This window comes from Xiphophorus maculatus, chromosome 17 (genome assembly GCF_002775205.1).
Source record: "Xiphophorus maculatus strain JP 163 A chromosome 17, X_maculatus-5.0-male, whole genome shotgun sequence".
Taxonomy (NCBI): Eukaryota; Metazoa; Chordata; class Actinopteri; order Cyprinodontiformes; family Poeciliidae; genus Xiphophorus; species Xiphophorus maculatus.
The window spans coordinates 15,578,187-15,604,063 of NC_036459.1; the positions used below are offsets into that span (position 1 = coordinate 15,578,187).

A 25,877-nucleotide genomic window follows, 5' to 3' on the forward strand; every position below is an offset into this window, starting at 1 on the left:
TTGGGATTCCCCTCCGTAATGTCCCCTCAGAAAACACAGAGGGGAATCCGAGCTTTCTGATTGGCTACCTGTCACATTCAATAAGCTACGTTCTCACTCCCAGTCGGGAAAAACCCCACACACTGCCGTGATAAACTGGCCAAGACAATATAACATGTTGAATATGCCAGATTTAGACCCGATCAGTCCTAACACACACTACAGCATGATCGGTTACGATTATCGCAAGCAACAATCTTAGAACGTTGGTCGTTCAGAGATTGTTGTAAGGGGGAAATCGGGGCAAGAAAAATAGTGTAGTGTAAACTGGGCTTTAGGTAGGACTGAATTATTGCATCAGGTAGTTGGATGTGCCCGTCTTCTCTATCTAAATCTAATAATTATTGAACGGCAACATAGTATACAGACTTCATAATCTGCACTCTTTTGGTTGAATGCAGTATTTATTTCCACTTTGGTTTTATGTTGTTTAGTTTTTATTAAAGTGCTTTTTTGTTAATGGAGCCTGAGAGTCAATTTTAGTTTTGTTTTTGGTTGTTTTGTTTATCAGTTCCAGCGTTAAGTGTTCTTATGAAAATAACGTGCATCTATTTTTGGCAGGATATCGCTTGGATTATTATGTCATCACCATTACATGAGTGTAAAAAGGTCTTCAAACAATATTATCGTTTATCGCAATAATTTTTGAGACAATTAATCGCTCAGCAAAAATTGTTATCGTGTCAGGCCTACTACTTACCTCTGTGATGGTTTGTAATGGTAGTTAGTTCTGAAAATGGAGGAGACGACTACCTGTTATGGGAGGTGTTTTTGCACAAAACTCTAAATCATTTTGTTACATGATGAATGGGATGTGACCAATGGGCTTCCTTGTGTGTAAATGATGACCAATGAGGGCGTCTGGTAGATTGCAAGAACTCTATGCTCTACTGCACCTGGAGCTGAGAACAGTCACAAATCATCCCCCATTCGCCTCCACCTCTCTCTGCTGTTCTTCCAGTCAGACAGAGGGTTTATACCACTTTGGGACAACAAAGACAGATTCCTAAAAGGCCAAATTCAGAACACTGATCTGGGGCCACGCAGTTAGAAACCAGGACTCTATGTAAGAGCTGTGTCTACCAGATGGATGAAGACGCCGCTCTTCCAATCCGAGCAGTTTAAAGGACATGAATTATTTTGCAAAGCCCGTCCTAGCATAACTGTTCAAATATTGCGTATCTTATGTCCTGCTTTCTTGGTCAAGAATAGACACAGTGGAAAGCAAGTCTATTGGCAGGAATCAGGGTCAGTGAGTAGAAATCAATAGAAGACCTCCAGTGAGCGAGGCCAACATCCTGCCTCGCCCCTCAGAGGACAGCATGCGACGTTAACGGCCTCAGCAGAGAAACAGTGAAGCTCATCACAGCTCACTTTGTCCACTGAATGTTCCACATTATCAGGAAGATGGAACAATAACGTAATTGTGCTCACAGCTTCATTTTTTTTGTCTCCCAAAAACACAAATGCTGTTTTTCCTCAGACTTTTATGATTAATAAAAAAAATTATCAGTGCAAACTGAACAGTTTCAGACTGAAAGAGAACATGTTAAGCCTGAGGCGGCTTATATACCACAGGGAAGGGCCTTTATGTCCATCTTTGAGGCATTGCTCACATCCACTGTTTGACAGTTAGGAAACAGTCTCTTTTCTTATGTCTGTGTATTAGGGACGAGGTATCAAAGGCCGAAGTGACAGGAACAGCTGAAGGAAACTGGAAAACGGCGGCAAATGAAGATGGAAACAGTTGGAGAGTCCGGGTGTGAAATCCTGAATCCTTCAGTTCTGCTTGACTGGCCCGAGGCGATTAAGCTCTCAAAACAAACCTATTTGCTTCTTCCGAGCTCGCTTACTTCATCCTGATGAAAAATGACCAGCCTCTGACCTCCTCTGGCAGCCATTTCACACCTTTAGTCAATTCATTACTGCTCTAAAGATAGCCGCACTCGTACAGCGGCACACCTTCAGGAGGGCGATGGTGATAAAATGGAGAAGTCTTGAGAGATTGTCAGTTTTCACTTAATAAGATGGACGATATAGAAATAGATTTGAGTTTTTTCCAGGAACATCTCAGATTGGCGGCAGGTAAACTTGAAGCTATGCAGCTACACATCTCACTTTAAGCCCAGTTGGTAATTCTTCAAGCGATTATGTTCATTCATCCTCCATCATCCATCGTTTATTCAAGAACAGATTGTCTAGAAATCCCACTCGTCAGAATTACTTTTCTCAACGGTAATTTTACCTTGAAGAAGCATGTTGGATTTCCATTTGCCTTAAGGGCACTGCATGGCTGGGTCGGACTGACGAAATAGGTTGGTTTTACTAAAGCTAACTTCTGCCTTGTCTCTCATCCAGCATACTTGACTGTATAACCAAAAATAAAACTTTCAGAATAAACTGTCATTCAGTTCTTAGCTCTGCTGCTCTGCTGCTCGGAAACTCTGGTTTCAAGTGACGGCAAATTTCTAACCGACTACCACATGTTGCTTTCATTCGATGCCATTGTTTCCTACGACCTATAAAACAGAGTAAATGCTGCCAGAGTAGGATTCAACACCAAATGTTCCTGATTTAAATTGGAAGGTCAGAGGGCAAATTTAGAAGCTGCTGACAGACGATGAAGATTCCAGGCAGCGAGATCGGCGTGAGGACAGAAGTGTTATTTTCTTGTAGCACTTTGTACTTGGCACAAGCTCACGGTGGCTCAGGAGGGGTTTGTATCGGAGCACTTTGGCCGTATCAGGAACCTGGAAGCTATCCTGTCTCAGACCAAAAGCTCTAAACTTAGCTCTCCTGCACTCCTTGATATAGAAAATCGAAGTGAGCCGACCTCTAGGTCTCAGTGTTTGATTTTAGGTGAAATATCTCCCGCTTGAGAAAGTTAAACCTTTTTCTGTGCAGAACAGACGGGATGTGGCAGAAACTAAAGGACAACAGGTCACCAAAGTCTATGTAAAAAACAAAACAAAACGATTGGACAGGAAGTCATAAACTGCAAAGGTGTTCCTACCCTTGAACTTTTTATTTGATTTTTCTTCCAAAATGACTTTATAATAAAACACTATAAAGTTGTAATATTAAGACCTCATTGCCCCAGAGTATCTTCTTCCACATATTTACCGTTTCCCCTACTTGCCGTATGGATAACCTTCAATGGGACTGAAAATCATACACAAAAGGGTTGATTTCCTATTTTCACTTGAGCAGTAGTTTAAATTTCTTCCTGGCTCTGACAATAATCTCTGCTTGCTGCCCAACATGCCAGACAGAGACCCGCCGCAGCGCAAATAAATCAGGAACGCTCCGGGTATCGGTTTCTGCTTGCAGCCGTATCAGATGACAGCAGGTTGGAGCAGGTGCGACACTCCATCAATGTGCCGTATCAAATGTCGACTGCGCATTTGAACATTGCTGCCTATTGTCGTGTTTGTGATTGTCACATGGCAGAAAAGGTCTGTGTGGTTATTATTTTTATCCGGCTGTGAGGTGGGAAGGCGACAAAAGGACATCGGGTCACATAATCACATTTGCTGGGAGGGGTTAAACGAAGGGGGCCGTAAAGCGTGACCTTTTCCCAGGGAGTCATCACTGACTCCTTAGGTGGGCGACGCTTTTATTTGTCCCGTCTGACATTATTACCTGGGGTCAAAGGCTTCGAAACACACTCCAGTACAGACAAGCATCACACAGAGAAGAAAAGAGAAGATAACAGCATCTTACTGCAGTAGCTGCGTTTTCATTGACCATACAATTACCAAAAATAAATTTGCTTACGCCAATTTAAAAGAAAAGCTCAGGTTTTTCAATAAAATGATGTTTTCACTAGCATGAGGTGGTTTTCTGGCCATATAAAAATGTGTGTATTTAAAATTTATTTAAAAAAAAAAATATATATATATCACACGAGTCATGTGATCAACAACCAGATGTTTCTACTGGCGAAAATGACGAAGAAAACAGGAAGTAGTGGGTGGATGATGGTGCAGCAGGTTTTTTTTATCTACTTATCGCATAAACAAATTTATTCACGTGGGATTTTTAATTGCACTTCTTATTTAATGACAACACAGCAATTATAAAATGTAGGTTTGTTTTGGTTTTTTTTTTTACATTAGTGGAATATCGATAAAGTTTAGCTGAAACTTGTAATGGAAATGCAGCTGCTGTCAAAGTGTTGCCATCAGGGATAAAGAACAAAAACAGTGTGATTCAGTCAGTTTTGATTTTCTTGCCTAAGCAACAAACCGCTGGAGAAGACATTACATTTAGCATCTGAATGTGAAAAACTGGTAGCGACAAACTTCAAAACACCCGCAGCAGAAGGTGATTACTTCACAATTGCAAACTACTCTTTGTTGGTCGATGACAAAACACTGAAGATTGCTTTTCAACATGACAAAAATGTGAAAACAAAAGAAAAGAGAACAAAATATTTTTTGCAAAGCACTGCAATTGGGAGTTTAGGCCCAATTAATGCTTATTTATAGATTTTATAGTTAGCTTATGCCACTCTATGACAGAAATTGGGATAAATCAAAAATAAAAGGAAAATTTCCATATAGTGTAAACTTAATGGACTGGAAAACATGCCGCGAAGGAAGATCCTCTGAATCACACTGGTAGTACTTAAACTGTCCCCTTGCTCTACTTTACAATTACATTTTAAATCCCAAAATAGCCTCTTTATAAATCACCCCCACCACCCCCCCCTTCAACACACACATGGACACATTTCTGTGACCAACCACAAATTACTCCGTCACCCTGCCTGAAGGACATCTTGCCTCGAGGACAAAAAGTTTTCCTCAGTCCCTTGTGACTTTAGTACAGCTGTTTTGCTCTTTGTTAGCCTATGCAGCAAAACGTAGCCCTGACTCCGGCTTACAGCTTAACTAATGGCTGTGGAGTAAGACAGAAATAATGTAATGGGTTACCACCATTCCAACTGAGACGGTAAAGGATTGTCTAACATGGATAAAATAAGATAAGATAGACAGTTAACTATCAGTTCTTTAACAATCAAGCTACGCTAACGGCAAGAAGGTTTAGCAAAATCTGCCTGATGAAGAAATAATGCTATAGAGGTTACAATTTTCCAAAAATTGCCAAAGAACTATTGGCCATTTCTTGAAAACTTGAACTTTCTCTTCCAATACATAAAAGGCTACATTTTTTTATAATATGCTAATGCTAATCCAGCAGGCAGCACCTCGGCTGAATGAGAGCTATTGAGGTGATCATTTAAGTAGCTTGTCAAGTGTTTATATTTCAAAACAGAAACACATAAAGCACATTTTCCGTCCCATAACAAACTCTGTTTGGACCGTTTCTCTTTCCCATTCTCGGATCCCCTTTGCCATCTTTAACACCCTCTGCTGGATGGAAGCCAAACTACAAGACTGAAAGAAAGTTAAGGTGGACATTATTAGTTTGTCAATTGAAAGAGCTGGTCTCATTTTATTTCTTCGTTTGGATGATGATGATAATTTATTTCAGACAGACATTTCACCAACAAAACATAATAATAATAACAATAAAAAAGAGTTTTATGTTTCTAAATGTAAATACAATACCTTACTATCAAATTGACATACTGAAAGACATGCCACTGTTTAAAATGACTTTGGGAGAGTGTGTTTTTATTTAATTAAGTTATTGATCTTGTACTGTGTTTTTTGTCATTTACTCTTCGTGTTTTGGTGGTGAGAGATTGTTTCTGCACATTAACATGTCAGGGGGAAAAATGCTGCACTTTGTAGAAACACAAATTCTTACCAAGTATTTTTGGTCTACATGCAGCTTTTTAAGTTGTTTTTTTTTTTTTAGCCAGATACATGCGTTCGTTTCAATAATTCATTAATATTGAAGAAAAGGTATTCGTTACATTTGTGGATTAGTTTATAAATAGGAAAAATGTCTTGTTAAAAGTGAAATAATCTGCCAGTGGAACTGGTAGCTTTTCATGAACATTAAGGAATTACTGACTTAAAACAAGCTCCAATATGTATTGGAGCTTGCTAAAATGTAAGTAGTAAGTTAGTACACTTGGAATAAGACAAAACGTAGATATTTGCATGGGAAACTAGACCAAAAATACTTGGTTAAGATTTTGTGTTTTTGAGCTTTACTCACTTTTTAAAGCACACTGCAATTATGCTGAAATCAACTGTCAAGTTCACAGACGTTACAATACGGCACACGTGATGAATTTGTGAAACAAACAGTGGATGAAACATGAAACGATGAGGGATTACAGCGACTTTCTGGCCGTCAGACCTTGAGTGGGCTTTAAGGTTTTAAAGCCGTTGTTCGACTTCCACACACACTGTACTTTCTGGTCCTGTTTCTGCTCGCTGTGTGGGCTGCTGGCTCTTCAGGTTGCTCCGGGCATTTCATCTCAGCCACTTTCTCCTGAGTAACTTTTACATGTTCACAGCCCCGTCAACAATTCCGCTGAAACACATTTCTGATTCGGTGGCGGCGTGCGCCGAGAAAACGGATTTAAACTCTCAGCAGGAGTTTTTATGCGTCTGTCCACTAGCGGAGACTAGCGGTGATGGGTGTAAAGTTTTTTTCTTTTCTTTTCTTTTTAAACTGAGGTGTTTAAATATGCAGAGGACTTCTGTTTGTCTTCGTGATCAAACTGGGAGCATGAGCAGAAACGCGCAGAAAAGGTCGAGTTTTGTGAGTTCAGGGAGCGCGGTGTTTACATGCGACCGTCTGCTCTGTGTCACAGTTTGAGAGCGAAAGCCCAACAGAACGAACGGAGGCCAAAACAGTAGGCTGGAACGATGCTAACGCTCAAAGCAAGGAGGACGACAAAGTCGCAATTTGTCACAACTGAAGGCCTGCCAAACGTGGCTATTACAATAAACTGGCTGCGTGTCACAACTTTAACAGGACAGAATGATGCAAAAACAGTGGAAACATTTCACCCGGGCCAAATTTTGAGTCATCTCAACGACGGCCATATTTGGAAGCGGGGCAGCAGCTACCGGGATCTGCGTCTTACACAAGCTGCTGGGTTTGGTTTGATTTTATTTGATCGCAGAGTTTTATGTACCAGATAACAACAACAACAACAAAAAAAAAACAGAGACAAAAAACTCTTATCGTACATCAGAGATTATAATTCTGATGCGTAAGAACTAGTTGCTATGTTGTGCAAAAAAACAAAATCTTGCCAAGTATTTTTAGTCTACACATGCTAATGAAAATATGTCAGTACTCTTGAGTTGAGACAAAACTAACTTAACAGGGACTTTTCAGCAGGATATGGGAGCTTGTTTCCTTTCAGCTGTCGCCTTTCAGTATTCATTACTATCAGATCTAGCTGCAAAAAATGTCACAATATACGACTTTGGGAAATATTTTTAATGACTCAAAATACAAAAAAAAATTATTTGATTTTCTTTTTCCTACTAAATAATAGATTTAAAAAAAAAAAAAACACAAACAGGATTGTAGATCCAAAACCTCAAATGCTTTTGTGTTGTTGTTTTTTTTTTGCACAGTCTCCTTGCTAATTGAAAGGCATCCAATTATTCTGAAGAAAAGTGTAAACTTATTTCATCTATTCTCAGCAATGAAAGCAGTCTTCACTCGAGAACACCTGCTGTATTTAGACGAGCTTTAGTACAGCATTTAAAAGCAGATTTGGGTGCAACAAGTCAATGTTACCATGACAACAGAAGGAAACCAGAAAGCACTGGAAAGATGGTCACTTTGTGCTACATATAAGAAGATTTTAAACTATAAGATTTATAGTTTTGTCCTAAATTTATTCTTGAATTGCGGGTCAAAGCGGCTGCATAAAAATCAATCCAGGGGCCGCAGATGGGCCCCGGGCCACACTTTGAACACCCAGCAATTTCTGCAAGCTCCTCCAAAGGCATTACATTCTGCCATTACTGTGCTCAGTAACACTGCAGGCTGGAATGAATAAGAGCCTAACTCTGTTCGTTAATCCAGTGTTTATGTTCTGCACATGTGAGGCTACGCGCCTTTTGCTGCAGGCGACGCGATGACGGCAGCAGCTCTGTGTGACGGAGGCCACGGAGAGGCGCAGAGGCACAGATGGTGGCAAGGCAGGAGTTCCCCCAGCGTCCCACCGCCCCCACCCCAACAGCACCGCACACAGATCAGGGGCAAGAGATCAAAAGAAGGAGCCGAGACACGACAGCGAGACTGTAAACGCATTCATCTCTAAATTGGATCTGTAGAAAACAGTCAGGAGTCTAGAATCAATGTTTTGTTTTTTACAGATTATTTACTTGTGGTCTTAACTAAATTTTCAAGAGAAAACAATCATCACAATTTTGAGATTAATCACAGAAACATTCTAGAAAAGACGTGAACATTTCTGGGTTTCAAAACTAATGGGAGTAGAAATTTTAAACTTCTGAAACTCAGAAATTTTGAGATCAACCTCAAAATTTCTGTGTTTTTTAGTGGAAATTTGCTACATTTTTCTTTTAATCTACAACGGCCCTTTCGCTGTTATACATGCATAAACTGACAAAATCTGAAAAAATTTTAGGACTCCTTCGGGTTTCCAACATAGTAAAATTCCTCGGGTGTTTTAAAAGTACCACACTTAACGCGTGCGTTCGTCCGCTCGAATGTGAGAAAGACCCTCTCTGCGAACCCACAAGCCTCCTCCAGCTGGCAGCTTAAGTGACTTCTAATGGTGAGAGAGTCACGGTTCGAGGCAGCGCCTGGCACACACTGAATAGCATAATTGCCTGTGTACGACAAGGGTGGGAAATACACGAGTGCTACAGGGAAGAGAAGGTTATATTTACATGCCGGGGCTTTGAGCGCGAGCAGATACAGGCCGGCATTTAAAGGCGACGCCGCATCTGGCAGAAACGCAGACGTCACGCGGCGCCGCGTTGTTTTTACTCCCAGCGATGCTTCGCTGCAAGAACAGCAGAGACAGAAGATAAAACAGAACATGTCCGTTCTGATCTAACCATCAAATCAAAAATAGAATATGTCTGACACGTTTATTGAAGAAGAACTTCAGGCTAAAGTGCTATGCAGGGGGGCGTGCTGTGGTGGCGGAGGGGTTAGCGCAACCCACATTCAGAGGCAACGCGGCCGTCGCGGGTTCGACTCCCGGATCCCACGACGTTTACCGCATGTCTTCCTCCCTCTCCTTCCCCCTTTCCTGTCAGCCTTCTTTGAAAAAGGGACACTAGAGCCCACAAAAAGACCCCTTGTGGGGTGATAAAAAAACAAATATTAAAAAAATACATTAAGTGGTATACAGAAATATCAGGACAAAAGACAGAAAATAATCACTAAAACTAATTGAAGTGAGGTGTGCTTTGCGGTATCGTAGCAACCTTTCAGAGCGCAGACTGAGATCCGAACCTTGTCCTTTAGAAACCCCTGTGACTATAAAAAACCCTCATTTCGTCATGTATAATTTAGTGTTTAGTTTCCTTCATATCCAACCTTTTAAAGTACAGTAAATATTCTTGTGCTGCCAGATAAACTTCACTGATTTGCCGGTGGCGTGGTGTTGTTATTGGCGTAATACGACCCTTTGGCAGCTGGCATTATTGACTGAAAGAAGGTCAAGGCGAGTTTATTTGCATTGCACATTCAGCAACAATCCAGTTCAAAGTGCTTTACGGTATAAAATATGCCAAAGTGGGTCCTGGAGGGCCGGCATCCTGCATGTTTTAGTTTTCTCCCTGGTTTAACGCACCTGGATCCAATGATGGCTCATTAGATGGCCTAAGAAGAGCACTGACATGCTGAAAAGGTTGTTATTACCTCCAGGGAAAGAACTAAAACGTGCAGGACGTACCCACTTTGGGCACCACTGCAGTAACCGATTACAAAACAAGCAATAAGCATTACATTTTGTCAAAAACCCGCCATCAAAATCATCAAGTATATTGATAAGTGTTCTAGTTCTTGCGAATCAAAGGCAGACAAGCAGACGGGTTTCTAGCCTCGATTTAAAGAAACTCAGTGTTTCAGTTGTTTTGCAGTTTTCTGGGAGTTTGATCCAGATTAGTGAACAAACTGGTCAGGTTGTCTTCCCGCCTGTGGGTCGAAGCGATGCCACTTAAATCCCCATTTCCTGTCGCTCCTTTCAACATTTTGATCACTAGCTAAATATGTCCACGTCAATACAACCAGGAATTTCAGCGTTTTGCCCAACCAACACCATGCAGATGAGGAGGACAACGGCAACGACCTTAGAGAAGGAATTGTTGACCGTTAGTCATTGCAAAAAAAAAAATAATTAAAATTAAAAATTTGCTTGGAAGAGAATTTTCTCTAACAATAAATCAGCACTGGAGAAGCTCAAAATCAGTCCCAGTTCTCTGCGAGTCTGAAATTGCGTGAAATTATTTAACTAAAGCAAAGGGGCAGGCAGTGACTTTTTTACCCCCTCTCTCTCTCTCTCTCTCTCTCTCTCTCACCACGGCTCTCCCTCCTGTTTGCTCTTCTTGACTCTCACTTTCTTTTTCCAGCGTTCATTAAAGAACCAGGACGCTATTTTCAGGGAGCTTCCCCAGAACCAACCCCACTCTGAAGTGTCTCTGTTCATGAAACATACTCCTGGTAAGGATGAAAGCTGTGGTTGACGGATCACCAAGGCAACAGGAGGTGGCAACTATTGCGTCCAAGTCCAAATTCTTTGTTCCTTCAGATGCATTTCAGATTTGTGAAGAAAAAGAGCGTTATTTAATAATAATAAGACTAATAGTTCTGTTTCTGCTTGGTGTTGCAATTGAAGGTGATTTATGGCCACTTAGAAGAACTTAGGAAATTAGGTTAGATATACTCTGAAAAGTGTCTGTGGATAAAGACTGGAGGTGCATTAAATATACATTAAGCTCTAATCCCTCAAACCACAAGTAGCCTGTGTGGACGTTAACACCCAGGGTAGGGCAGAAAGATGAGAGTAAACCCAATGTGGATTTAAACATAACTGGAATGTTTTCCTCTTTGTGAAAAACGAGGCAGATTCCCACAAGACAGCAAAACGGCAACGATCAGAAAATTTATCCTCATTTTTCTCATGACAAAACGGCTTTGATGGGCTCAACGTTGATCGGTATCCAGGCTCTTTCGAAAGCGTCTGTGGTCACAGAGTTTCACGGCTGCTGCACATTAGAATGAGTCTTCACAGACATTACCCTCTGTAAGTAAACTTGAAAGGGAACCAGCGGTTCGTCAGTGGTAACAGGCACACCGTCAAGAGATTGCATTGCTCCACATCAAGCAGCACTCCTCTCAGGCGGTTAAAATTCCTCTTTGGCCTGCAGGAGCAGCGGTGCAGGAGAGTCGTTCTGTTTCACAGCACAATTAGGCCACGGAACGGCAAAGAACTGTGGTCCAGCATCACACAGAGAAAGTCAGCCCAGTCCAGTGGGATCACAATGACCCTGTGTGTGCTTTAGCTAATTTTTTTTTTTTTGGTGTGTTTTGGTGTATTGGGAACCGACGGTCTGACAAGACACCCCCATCCCTTCCTTGTTGTCTGACCGTGACATCTGCCGCGCTCCTGCTGAGCATCGCACAACTTTAATTAAATGTCATCTTTTAATTAACTCTAAGAACATCATCAGAATTATAAGAAACAAGAATTTTAAGCAACAATCAATGTATTGGTATATTTAAGGTGTTTCCTTTTGTGATAACCTTTCTGAAATAAATGGTCTTTTCAATAATAATCTTATTTATTGAATGTATCTGTACAAGTTTTATAAGTATGACTTGATTTGTCAAACAATGTCATTCTGATCTCGTTTGCTGTTCTGTTCATTTTGGTGTGGGTGGGCAGGCTCGTTATTCATTACTGTACAGGGACAGAAAACGAATCTGTATAATAAATATGATTATTAATACCAAGAATAAAAATAGATAAATGTATATTCACAACAATCAGGCAATTAAAAATTGCCACACAGAAAAGAAATCAAGAGAAAGAATATTGCATATGGTCTAGCTGGTTGAGAAGCACACACTAGTTTTTTGGTGGCATAAATGGGATCAAAAATTCCTAATGGCACTTCAGCTCCACCTTGAATTACTAGTAAGGATAGTAAGTCTGCCAGTACCTGCTGCAGGAATGTTTTTTTGTTCATGTAAGGCAACACGATTCAGCTTTGTTGACTTGAAAATGTATTTTCCTAAATAGCTAACCAAATAGGTTAGTTTATTGCTTTTATGGTTTGCATTTTAAGAAGTTCAAAGTAAAGCATCTGTTTAAAGGTTATCCCAGCAGTCAGAATGAGGCAGTGTCTGCTAAACTGAAGGACACCAGGGAGAGAATCAATGCAAATATTCTTAGTGAAGTTTTCCATCCAATATTAGACATAAAAGAACAGAGCAGGTGTCCAAGTGTTTGTTCTTAACAGCTTTAGAAATTGCTACAGGTACACAATAACAAAGTGAGATTTCGACAAGCAGCGGGCCTTTAGCCTCTTCTTTCAGAGACGTGACTCCGCGTTTGTACTGCTGAGCCCCTGTGGGGTTTCTACTGAAGAGCGAACGCGGCCATGCGTGAAATCTTCAGCCTGTGAGCGCCCTGACGAAGAATGCTCGGAAAGGGCGGCGCGGGGCATCTCCGGGTCCCCGGAGGGCAGGATCCAGTGGAGAATTACTAACAGGATCGGTTCTGCCAGGTGTGTATCGGTGAATCACAGACAAAAGATCCGGCGCTGCAACAGTGGGGATGAAGGTCGGCTCGCTTTTACTTTGCTCACTGCACAAAGCTGATTCAACGCAACAAGGAATTAATTGCTTCTTCGTCATTCTGAGTCATCCGATACGAGTCTAGCACTGAGGCTAGTTTCTCCCTCTGCATTCATATTAAAGCCATCCTTAAACAATTATAGGGTCTCGCTGAAGGTGACGTCTAAATCGACTGAATAGTGAAGGGCTTTTTTTTACTCCTGCAGGGACGATTCCAAAGATATTGGGAAGTTACAAAGGCCTCGTGTTTGGGTTGGGCTTGGGTTAGCTTTGCCTTAAGCTAAGGAGTTTTGGAATATCTGTATTTTGTTTTGGTCAAGAGTAGAGATAGGATGGAGCAGGAGATGGATGGGGATCTGTCATAGTGGAAAAGGAGCTGAAACCAAAAGCAAAACTCTTGATTTTCAAAACCATCTTTCAAAACCAACCGTCAACTATGGCAATAAGAGTCGTGGCTAATGACAAAAAGCGCAAAATCCTGGATACAAGTGATTGAAATGAGCTTCCTCTGCAGGTTGGATGTGATCAGTCTAAGAAGTAGGGCAAGTGTCTCTGTCATTCTATGGCAAGCTGTGGTAACATAAAATTACTTTCACCGCACTTACGATCCAGATATCTGAACTTACGATATTTTTTAATTAAATTTTGACCAGACAAAATACTTATTTGAAATATCGCTAAATATATATTTGACTGGTATAAATTATGTTAGACTTACCTTTGAGTTGAATGGAGGCTTCAACTCAATGAATTACTATCTACAACATATTTCGGATATTTACAATTAAAGTACGACTAGTCAAAGTATATTGGAGCTATCTTGTGATAATTCAAATTAAAGACATCTTGAATGACACCATAATTCAAGACGTCTTAAATGTGCTTGTAGATAGTACTTAAATAGATTTTACTCGTGCAAATTAAAGTGCAGACATCCTGAAAGAAAATAATGACTGGAATTATAATTCTGACTCGTCAAAGTTCCTCTTAAGATATCTCAAAATTAGTTAGAAATATATTCAGACAATTTTCTATTTGAGATATATTCTGACTCGTCAGAATCCCGTGATATCTTGAATTAGTATTCCGTCTAGTCAGAACGTCACAGATTTACGCAGCAGTTTGAAATTTTAGCAAAGCAAGAAAAAGTAGAAAAAGACACACAAAAAAGGAGCCAAACGGATTTCAATCAGCTGAAATTAAAGATCCACAATCTTTTCGGAAATTCAATAAACAGGAATAATCAGGGTGCTTACACACAGACAAGCACAACATAAAGTTGTACTGCAGTATCCAGAATGACTTGCTTTGCCAAAAACCCCATCCACCGCCTCTCAGATAATTAAATGACAGGAAAATGAATAGGTTTTTTTTATTATTCCAAATTTGCTGTACTCCAACAAAGTTTGAATGTTTTGTCTTAATTTTACGTGAATAAATTTGGCTAACCAAGGCGGTACTTAAAACTCAACCTCGTCCGTTTTTTCTCTTTTGGTTTCCCTTCCGTTTTTAATTGGTTTTGAGATGTGGGAATGGAGTAAAAAAAAAACAAAAAAACAATCAATTTCAATCAATGCCGTGTCCTTGAGAAGTGTTGAATCCTTAAGAGCAAATGGATCTTCATTAATTATTTAGCACCATGTCTAAACATTTAGCTGCAGTTCACAGGCAACAGAGAGACCAAACCTATAATATGCTGACCATTGGTGTAACTAAGACGTGATATTTACCTTTTACAACCCATACGTAAATTGTATCTGGTTACAGGAGATTATTTTTCCCCCTTCAGGCAATTATTCTGGTGATAAAACAAACTATATGCCTCATTTTATTATTTTCTGAATTGTACATAATACATTACATTTTACACTTTTTCTATGAACCCATGTGTGTCTTTACTAAAGAGACTGACAAGCTAACGGTATAATCATGTCTATTTTGCAGGAGGACTGCTGTGAAAAGGTATTCAGCAGGTTTTGAGTTTGTTTCTTTTAAACACTTGAATGTTTCAGATCAAGAAAATTTCCATATCAGACAAAGATGATGTCAACATGATCACTGGGGAGAAATGTTGGCCCACACATGACCTTTCTAACTTGTATTCCTTTATCCGGGCTGTTTCGAGGATGAGCAACATATGAGGTTGTATCAAAGCATCTCGACTGGGTTTAAGTTAACTTTGACTAGACCAAACCCCGCATTAATTTTGTTCATGAGATTTATTTAAAATGTTCCTTTATGATTTTCCTGACTGAGACCTGAAGTCAGTTTTTCTGTGAATTACAAGAAGTCATCCAGAATATAAGCAGACCATCAAACTACCACCACCATGTAGTGACTGTTGCTTTGAGGTTATTTTTCTGAATATTTTCCCAAGATGTCGTTTGACAAATGTGAAACTGGTCTTTGTGTTACTGAGCTTTGTGGTTTTGACCTTGCAATCCTCCCACTGATGACGTTTGTTCTTATTCTTGAATCTTAAACACTGACCTGAGGGCCGGTAGTGCTTTAATTGGTGTTATGGTTTCCTCCATTGTGACCTCCTGGATGAGGCATCCATGCGCTTTGGTATTAATTTTGATTGGTTGGCACATGCTGAGAAGGAGGAAATATCTTTTCATTATTTCTACATATGATGAGGTAGGATTGATAGCCTTTCCCCCCCCCCTAATAAATAAAATTATCATTTCAAAACTATATTTCTATTCACTCAAATCACATTTGTCTGATATTGAAAATGCTTAAGCAACAAGAAACTTTTTAAGGTGCAAAGTCTTTTTGTTTTTGTAACTTTTGGGCACATATTCACTCTTTAAATATATTGAGGCTTTTTTGTATGCATTTCTGCTCAACCGCACATTTCCTGAAAGCAACAGGAAGAGAGTTCCAAGGTGGCCGGCGGCGGCCTTCAAATATCCAGCCCTCGTACAAGACGCTGTGGCGAATTAACCCTCTGTGGGATCTTTTAAAAGAACAAAGAGGAGCGCCGCTCATCGTCGCACCCAAGGTCAAACATGCACTTTCCACTTCATGCTGCAAAATGCTTCATTCATAGTCAAATGCATATCATGCTGCCCAAAGCTGGTGTGTTACTTTAAAAAAAAAAAAAAAGGAGAAACACAAAACAAACGGTTCTCCTTTGTGGCAGAAACAATAGACATACTTTCCGGTGCGGCCGTTACTCACGACCCATCACTTGCTCATTTGTCAAGAAACAAAAGAATATATACAAACATCGTTCGCTTAAAGTGACTCGTACAGAATCGAATGTGATAAAACAGCTGTTAAGACAGCACTGTCTGTTTTCTTTTGGGGTTTTTTTCAAATGGATTCCCAATTGCCCTATGAATATTGTAGGACTGCTGCGAAGACCTGACAAAGGGAAGGAATCCGTCACAGGGCCCCAGCGTCGTTGCTTATGCTGAATCTGGCACTTTAATCTGCTGCCTAATAATTTAAAAGTTCTTTCGCGAGGGGAGGAAGAGGGCGAGAGCGTTCGTCATTCTGGTTGGAAGCATGCGGCCGTGTGTGAAAGGAGGGAACAGACAAACAGAAGGAGCGAGCAAGGCCTGGTGGGATGCTGTTTATAGCAGGCGGCGGAAGTGCGAGGCAGGTTTGGGTCCAATCATGCATGCTGAAAGAGTCTCCCTCATTAACTATCCAACAGGCCTCTCGCTATCTGTTCTTTTGTATGTGCATCAACACACTCCGTCTATCCTGTGTGAGTTGGATAGACTCACACAGTCTATCCAACTGTGTGATAGATTGTATTGATCAGTATTGATCAACTGGTGGGATAAACCAGTTGATCAATACAAGCAATCAAACTGGAATAGTACAGTTGCAGTTGAAGGAAAATTCTGCGCTTTTAGACTAGATTACAGTACAAATCGTACTCCAATCCTCCAGTCGGACATTATGAATGGACCCATTTACAATGCAGTGCCAACTTCTGTGGCACTGCATTTGCAAAACAAACCTAAATCATTATCTCTCCTCTCCACTGGTATGTACGGCAACTGTCCTAAGACGCAGTAGCAAAAATCACTTCGGTCTGACTTGTCGATAAGGATATTTTTCCAGAAGCGTCGCTGTTGATTTACAGGAAACTATTCTAAATAACTCGAGGTGCCATATTGTCTTCAGAGAAAAGATAGTTTCTGCTTCAACCCTTTCATACAAGCTGAACTTGTTCAGTCTTATTTTGCTTGTCCTGTCATGACATGTAGCATTAACATGCTAACTGAGGCATGTAGAGTCTACTTTGTGGTACCCTGCAACCTTCCCTGCAGTCTTCAACAACAGTTTTCCAGCCCACGGCACATTTGTAGTCATCGTTAGTGTGAAGCAACATTGATGTTTGCTGATCGTTAACTCATTCAGTATAATCTAGTCTTTGCAAGATTTGGGGGGAAAAAAGGCGAAAACGTGTTGGTGAGTGTTTTCTAGCGATGCCTTTTGGCCAACCACATTGACACCTTGGCTCCATTTCAATTTAGAAAACAGATTATCCTCTTCAGGCTGAGATAGGATTTTGTGTCCACAACTCTTGAGCTATTTTTTTTTTGCCACACAAATGAGATCTACACTTACTGAAAGAACATTGTGCCCAACTCCACCTGTGATTAACGCACCCGGTGCCACACTGCTTTAGGAGCAGATTACCCGATTGGTCAAATAGTGAAGAGTTGAAAGTTAATGTCCTGTTTGAAAGTTAGCCAAACATTTTAAGCTACAAAGCAAAAACCAAACATGGTGCTGCATATTGAAGCCAAACATCTCTAGGTTGGACTTGTTTGTCTGGCGGGCGTTCCTCCAGATGTCTGATGTAAACCTAGGTCGTGTAATCATTTGGAGACAAATCTTGTTTTAACTCATGTCTTAAACTTTGCAATACAACAACCTAACCGATGCCTGTAGAGCAGTGGCCTCAACCTGAGGTCCTCAAGGGCCAGTGTCCAACAGTGTTCCGATTTCTCCCTGCTTCAGCACACTTGGCTTCAATATTAACTCATTAGAGAAAGTTTGGCCATTTAATTTTAATGTTTAGGACAAGTGACACATCTAAAAGTTGCAGGACTCCAACCCTCAAGTACTGCAATTTGACACCACTGCTGTAGAGTCTGACATGGAGCTCCATCTTATCCTTCTCCAACAGCACTCTTAAAGCAGGTGTTGCATCTGAAATGTTCTTACCAAACCATAGTGCCGCTTATCGATCGTCTTCTCCCTTCAGAAACAAGTATTATGGAGAACACTCAGAGACTTGCTGAGAAAAAATACTAAGAGAACAATGCTGTGACAAGCGGCTAGTGAAAATGCCACCACCAAACTCCCAAAACATCTCGCATCACATTTAAATTTTGAAATTTGGTTGAAGCCCCACCGACCTGACGTGCCGAGCGCTCCTGATAACCACTGCAAGAACAATTTCTACAGGAAGAGTAAACCCATTCAGGCCTGTGATTGGCGGGTCGGAGAGACATGACTGGCAGTGGTCGCAAACATGCCCGGCGGTGTGCCGTCAACGCCCACGCCGTTCTCCTACTCAAAGTCGGCTCTGCTGCCGTTTACCCGTCAGATCCTATTTACTCAGCCGGGCCTTGTCGACTGTTTGCAGGAGATCATCTGCATTTCCCCCCACCTCCACCCTGGGTGGCCTCGGATGATCTGAGTAAGCAGTCAGCTGGGCGCACCTGTCGGCTGACGCACACCTGTGGATCTGACCGGCAAGGATCAAATTGTGAGGTCGCTCTGCATCGCCCCTATCAGCGAGAGGAAAGCAGTTAAAAAGGCACGCACAAGAGGAGGATTAGTCATCCGAGCGACACTACGGCGCCTTTGTTTTTGTTGCATCACTGATCCAAAACTAACAACCCGGCACAGAAGGCGTCACTGAGCAATAAGGGCTCACGCTCGAGCAGGTCCCTGAGATCAGCTCCGCGGACAGGCCGGATATCAATGAAAACAGGCTGGGGTGAGGAGTGATGATGTTGCCATGACAACAGGAAGGCTGAGCGTGCAGCCTGGCTTTAGTATCTTCAGGCATGCGGCAGGCAACATCCAGACGGTTTGAGTTTTTAACCTCTTAAGTGGCAGGAAGCAAGCTGCAGTCTCTGATGGGATCATGGGATGAGGGTTAGGGGTGCGTGTGTGGGGGTGTGTGTTGGGGTGTGTGGGCGTGTCAGCGTGGGTGTGGGGGTGAGTGAGGGTGAAGGATGTTTGTCTTTGTTTAAGGGGAGGATTTAAAGTCAGGCATCAGTTAAAGCTCTGCTTCAGAGGGCAGATATGAGAATGAGAAAGGTTTTATTTCTTGCTCTTTTTTTTGTTACCATCCAGATCCAGAAAGGGCCAACTACAGAGACACGAGAGGGACAAACAAACAGATTAACACATGGCAGCAGACACATACACACAGGCAAAACCAGAAAACAGAAAGAAACACAGTTAAGCTACAACTGTCCCTATGAAACACAACCCAACATAAACAATTAGAAATGAAAGAGGCAGTGTTTAGGGTCTGAGAAGAGCCATTGATTCCACTGTAAGGCCTGTTGTTACCTGTACCTGCGAACAAGAGTCTGCTAAGGTTCTGCTCGGATCTTTATGTTCAGCCCTGAGTTTTATGATCCTGTGAACTTTGCCTCGCAACAGCAACAATGAGACCTCCAGTCAAAGGAGGGCGCTAAACGCTCAGCAGACCAAAATAATAAGAGTCAGATCACGACCGGAAGAAGAAAAACAGTGAAAACATCAGGTTACTTTTAAAATACAGCGAGTCAGAAGATCCTTCTGTTTTACCCCATTCATCCCTCCAGAAGAATACAAAACTGCATTGGTTCCCTGGGGAGAAGTCACCTTCCCTTCAAAGTAGATGGAAAAAAATCAGTTTGTACTGAAAACTGCATTTACCTGAAACAGACTGTAGGAGTTGACAACATCTGTTCTCAGATGAAAGGCCAGAAGTTAGCATCTGATTTGTAGCTTCCTTTTGGGCATAAAGTAAAGGCACCTGGTCAACTTTAGTTTAAAATGGAAAAGAATTTGACATCTCAAACATGGACTGGGTTTTCCTACACTGATTTCAGATGACTTAATATGTGATTCATTGAACACATCATTTGTGAAAAACTAAAGGAGATTTTTCTCGTCCTCTAAACAGTGAAAAGTCCAAACATTTTGCCAGATTTCTCTTTGACCCTTCCAGAGCCTTAAAACGGTTTCAAAGTGTAGAAACAAAAACGGCTGCTGGATAATTAGACCAAAACCTTGGGTTGAAGTTTCTTCCTTATTTGGGTAGGCACAGGAAGCAGACATTCCTTGATTGCCAGCACTGTGTTTTCGGGAAGTCACAGCTGTACTTAACTCCATCACAGAACCTCGTCAGTGAGCTGGTTCAGGGCCCCTGAGGGGGATCTTTAACACAAACACGAGCTTTAATTAAGTCCTGTTTGTCTCAGTCAAACATGAAGGGTTTTGTGTGTATAGATATTAGAGAACATGATTATGTCCTGCACCGACAGCTGCATGTGTGTTTTAAACAAGCATTGTGCTCCATCAACTCTTTGCTGAAACCAAACATGATATTTATCAGTGTTAAGTCCCTGATGATTGTTAATCAGTACAATAAATGCCCAGAAAAAAAAAATCCTTCAATATAAAAATTAAAGAAGTTTGGTATATAAAAACAATAATTACAAACAGGGTAATGTTATCTTGAGTTAGTTATATGTAATGTTCAGGTAGCTCTGTTGGCTTAGCTGTAGAGCTGTTGTACAATGAGATAAACGCCGGTATTGATATTGCTTATGGAGGATATAGTCCAGCTAATGGTTTCAAGATATACTGCAGTTTTAAAGCTTTGGAGTTTTATCTGGTTGATTTGTGCTGCCAATAGTTGCGTTTCCATTACAAATATGCATAAAACTTAGTCAATATTCCACAAAATGTTGAAAAAATTATTTGGTGGCGTTTCCATTAAATAACAACCTGTAAAATCACACATGAAAAAGTTTTTTGACACAATGGGTCATTAAAAAACATGCCGCGCCATCATCCTACAACTACTTCCTGTCGTTGTCTTCTTTGTTGTTTGCGGCAGTGGCTACATCCGGTTGTTGATCAAGTGACTTGTGTAATGTGGAAAAAGTGTTTCCATTAGTTCTACAAAATAAACCAATTCTGATACGGGTAAAAAAAAAAAAAAATAAGAACCCACAAAAACACCATATCCTAGCGCCATGACTATAAAATCACCAGGCTTTTTTCGAAATTGCAGTGTTTCCACTAAGTAAACTTATTTTTGAGATGTCAAATTATTTTTCCATTATATGGTCAATGGAAATGCAGCTACAGTCCAAAAAATGGAAAACCCACTTTTCCTACTCCTGTTCTTTCTTTTGGATAAAGTTTTCTGATTTATCAATTTGTCTATAGAGAATAATAAATATGTGTGGCTGAAGCGACAGAGGAATTACGGCCCTTCTATAAATCTATCAATGTTTTGTTACAAGGATTGAAACAAGCTGATTTATCCCGCCTGTCGGTAAAATAAACTGCCTTCAGACACAGATAACATGGCTAATAAACAAGCTAACTAACTTGTCAGGCTACTCAACTACATGAACGTGATTAATAGTGTGATTATAGATATAAAAAACAAACAAAAAATAAGACTTGTGATAATGAAAAGAATAGTTCTTTTCAGAGTGACACGAACTATTACTCTTGCACAATTTGAACCAGTTGCTATCAAATTATAACTTCAGCTGATAAAACAAATGTAAGTTGATCTTATGACCTCTGGATTTGAAGGTTAGCGTTTTAAATGCGACACTTTGGCTAGTGCATGTCTGTCACTCATTTTAATGTTAAAGAGAAGGTTGTTCTCAAGCTGTTGCCATGTTGACAGTGCTAGCTTAAAAATGACACTAGCTAGCGGGTAACATTTTGGGTATATGGCAGAAACATTTTATTTTTAGACCACATTAAAACAATACAATCATATACCACAACATGCACTAGCCAAACATGGGATTGGATTCTTTAAAATATAGTGGAGTTGTTGTTTAAAAAACAAAAAGAAAGGGGAATTTTTGGTCTTCCTTCAAATATTGCTATCATCTCAGCTCCTTTTTCTGTTTCATCTCATCCTGTTAGCTTAATGCATCACTTTGACTTAGTAGTTATAGAAGCTGAACTTAAATTTTTGTACTTTTATTAATTAAATATATCTGGGTTAGGGTTAGATTGTGGACCAGAGCAAGTGGAGAAAACAAAACATTGATCCTTCATGCAAAGCTCAGCCCGTCCGTATGACCTCGGAACTTGAGACCACAGATTCCTCTGATCGATCAAACTGTAAGACAAATAAACATTCAACAGGGCTATTGACTTCTGTGTGCTGCATTTCAGCTTCTCGACTGTAATGATTGGGAAGAAGAAAAGAAACACAGTTCCTCCAAAAATGTACTAAGTGTAGAGTCAGATATTGTCTTTGTGTTTGGTTAACTCTTGTTCTTATGTAAACCAACAATACTGCTTCCTTTGTTCAAACATCAACCTCATAGTCTTTTTGCGGCACCACCTGTAGACAGTGAAGAGGAGGAATGATGTAATCACAGCGTATGAAACCATCTCTATCTGCTGCTCTGTTTTTAACCAACTGTTTGTTAGAATCAAGAGCTTCACAAACACTGACATGATGTGCAAAAGGCTGACTAGCTGATGGATATATAGAGGAAAAATGGCTCCCATATAATATCATCACCATTATAAAATAATGGCCTGAGTCTCTTTTTACCTAAAGTGATTTTTTTGGCCCAATAAATTTTCTTTGGCAAAAAATGTCTAAGGCCATTATTTTAGGAAGGTGATGATATGTGAGTAATGTCTAAAGAATGCAAAAGCGTCTCACTATTTAAGTTGAAAACAAGCTGTGGTTTACGGATGCGTCTTAATAAATCAATTAAAAGTTAATTTCAGTATTTCAGCTCAAGAGAGAAACTTATGACAAATGTAGTCCAACTGTTTTTAAGTTAATTTTGATCATCATGTCACTTCTAATAAAAACCCAAATTTAGTTTTTCACATACAGTTGAAAAATACATTAGATAAATTATATATATGTGTGTGTGTGTGTGTGTGTGTGTGTGTGTGCGTGTGTGTGTGTGTGTATATATATATATATATCAGTCTGGTGTCCGAATTTTCACCAGTCATTTAAGCAGGTATTAGTGCCGGTTTCATATCTTATTTTTATTTTATGTATTTTCTTAACATAACAAACAATAGTATTTCTTTGTTATTTTTAAGCTAAGAAAAACATTAACTTGCATATTCTTAATATGCATATTTGTTTGGGTTTTCCATTTGCTGCAAGCTGATCTTAGACTTTAATATAATAAACACGTTAAGAATGTTATTCTGTAATATTCAACATTTTGAAGACACAAAACCTTAGGAATGCATAAAGACAAAACCTTTTTTATATTTATCCTATAACATGTCAGACATTCTCAAATTAGATTTCTTTACTGTACAGCCCTGATATGGAAATAAATATGGTTAGTTACAGTTATTTATGGACTTTAACATAGAGTCATCTCAGTTTGGATTGACTGTTTTCCTCAATAAATGAAATAACTAGAAAAATGCTTGTTGGAGTCACTCAGGTTATGCCTGCCAATCATCAGAACAATTGTGTTACATTTTAAAGTGAAATATTGACAAATAAAAAAATAACGTTTTGGTATTAAATGTTATCGAGGTGCAGCTGGACAATAGGGGTTTGAGAGCGGGCTCCCCTGCCTCGGGCCTCAGCTAATATTGGACTGCCTCTGGGTTTAATCCTTCTTAAAGTGATAGTTAGCAGAACAAAAACAATACATTACCATATATATATGCGAACTTTCTAAGAGTGGGGTCTTAAAAAACATGTGTAAAGATATAAGCAGCAAAGTTCTGACATGATCAACATCAACAAGTGTGGGCTGTGGCGTTTGGCACTGAGGAACCTGCTTGGTTCGGTCTAACAGGGGAAATGGGACCACTCGTTAATGCTTTCAGAACTCTTTTAGTTGATTTGGTTCAAACTACAAAGCTGTGCGTTTCTGTGAATGAAAACAACAATTTAAAAAAAGGGAGGAAAAAAAAGAAAGAGAGAGTGAGCCGCCATATGCGCGCAGCGGTGCGCCCTTACCCGCGCCGCCCTGGAGGAGTACGGGTCCTCGAACAGGTTCCAGATCACCGGCTGCCACTTCCTCCACAGGCTGACGTTCCCGTCCGCCGCCACGTCCTCGATCCCCAGCCTCTTGCCGACCTCGTCGTCCTCCTCGCAGGTGGTGTCCACGTTGAGCTCGAACACGTCCAGCGCCTCCTCCGCGTCGCGGTGCTGCCGGTAGGTCATCCAGCAGCACGGCTCCACGTCCGTCTCATCGATGCCCCAGAAGGAGAGCTCTTCCTCGAACAGCGGTCCGCACACGTCCGCCGGGCAGTGCAGCTTCCCGGTGCGGTAGTAGTTGAGCACGTAGGCGAAGACGCCCGGGTGGCGGTCGAAGAAGTACTCGTTGGTCCGCGCGTTGTACTCGATGAAGCCGGGGACTTGTTGCAGCTGGTCCAGCACGGAGTCGATGTCCGAGTCGGAGGCGAGCAGGGCCAGGCGCGTCCCCGGCAGGGTCTTCAGGGTGCTCTTGTAGGTTTCGTGCCTCGTGCCCCCGACGTTGAGGATTATCCTCTCGTTGTCGTCGAACTTGCCCATCGCTCCGTTTCAGACATGACTCGATGGGGTCTCAGGGAGAGACACCGAGACGGAGGTGGTCGGTGCGCATCGCGCGGTCCGCTCTGACGGCCCAGCGACGCCCGGAGGCTGCCGGATGATCCGAATCCGAGCAGACTGTGGGGAGCCGCCGCCGCTGATGTTGATGCTGCTGCTTGCGCGTCTCCGGCGTCCCCTGCCCCTCTCCAAGACGCACAGCCGCCTGCCTCGTCAGCGTCCGGCACGCCGCCTAAAACAGCGGAACGCGCAACAGCAACAGCTCTCTGGGAATCGATGACGGCATCACCGTTAGAGGCTGTCTTGGAAAAACTAATCCGCTCCGTCTTCTGTCACGTCGTTCTCATTGTTGCTGCTGCTGCCGGTGAAAACCGATCCGCGCCCGCATCCTCGGAGCCGGGAGGGTCAGCAGAAGCATCTGCGGAGAAAGATATGTCAGAAATTCACGCCTCTCAAACCCAACGAAAAGCAAGGAAAAAGAAAAACCGATGGAGAACAAAACAGAATCAACAGGTCTTCAGCTGCACTTTGCGTTCAAGGATGAATGTAGTTGCTGACGAGACCAACGCCCACCAGCCACCACACCGCACCACCGCCCAGATGAAGGGCTTCCGAGCGCGCTGCCACAAAGTTGGGGGAAAGGGGAGGTTTCTGTTCTTGGTGTGGGAAGCTAGAATTGATGAAGTTTCATCAGGTTTCAGAACAGACTGGAGAAGCACTGATATTTGAGTACCTTACAGGTGTGAGTAAAGGTAGAAAAAGAAGAGACTGGGAAAATATTTATTTTCCAGACTTCAGTCCTTATGCGAGTAAAAAAAAAGTAGTTGCATCGTTTCTCTTATCTTTCTTTGCCTTCCTCGTGTTCTGCCTTTCTTTCAGACTCACTTTTCTTCCTTTTTCTGTTTCCTTCTGTCGTTCCTTTCTGCATTGTGTCCTTTCCATTCTGACCTTCTTCTTATTTCCTTTTTCCTTGTGCCCTTCCTTCCCTTCCATTCTCGTGTCCTACTCGTCTTTTCTTGGACGGCTCTCTCTCTCCCTTGACTCCGTCCTCGTTTGCTGTCGTTCTTTCAGTCCTTCATTGCAGTTTCCATATTTAAGGACTGACCCCTGTGAATAGTTTTGGCGGGATGAGGTGGGGTTTTCAGCCATATCAAAATCGGTTTGTTTCATTATTTTTGCAAAACTGCAACTGAAGCGCTTTTTTCCCCTCATCACACGAGTCACATGATCAATAACCGGATGCTGCCACTGGCGCAAACCACGAAGAAGACGGAAGAACTGACTGGGAAGGGGGTGTTGGGCACAGTACAAGTCATCCCGCAAATTTATTTTATTG

General features: G+C 41.3%; 1 protein-coding gene across 8 annotated transcripts in view; it reads right to left on the reverse strand.

Annotated features, from left to right (window-relative positions):
- Positions 1 to 25,875, reverse strand: part of kcnc2 (potassium voltage-gated channel subfamily C member 2) — a 61,488-nt gene extending 35,613 nt beyond the window's left edge. For 4 of the 8 annotated variants that reach the window (XM_005801170.2, XM_023350201.1, XM_023350198.1 and 1 more), the window contains exon 1: positions 23,969 to 25,874. In XM_005801170.2, the coding sequence (XP_005801227.1) occupies positions 23,969 to 24,526 (558 nt within the window). In that variant the 5' untranslated portion in view covers positions 24,527 to 25,874. Of the gene's footprint in view, positions 1 to 23,968 lie in introns of all 8 variants that reach the window. The other 4 variants (XM_023350195.1, XM_014469572.2, XM_023350196.1 and 1 more) reach the window with 3 other exon arrangements.
- Positions 25,876 to 25,877: the final 2 nt, after the last annotated feature.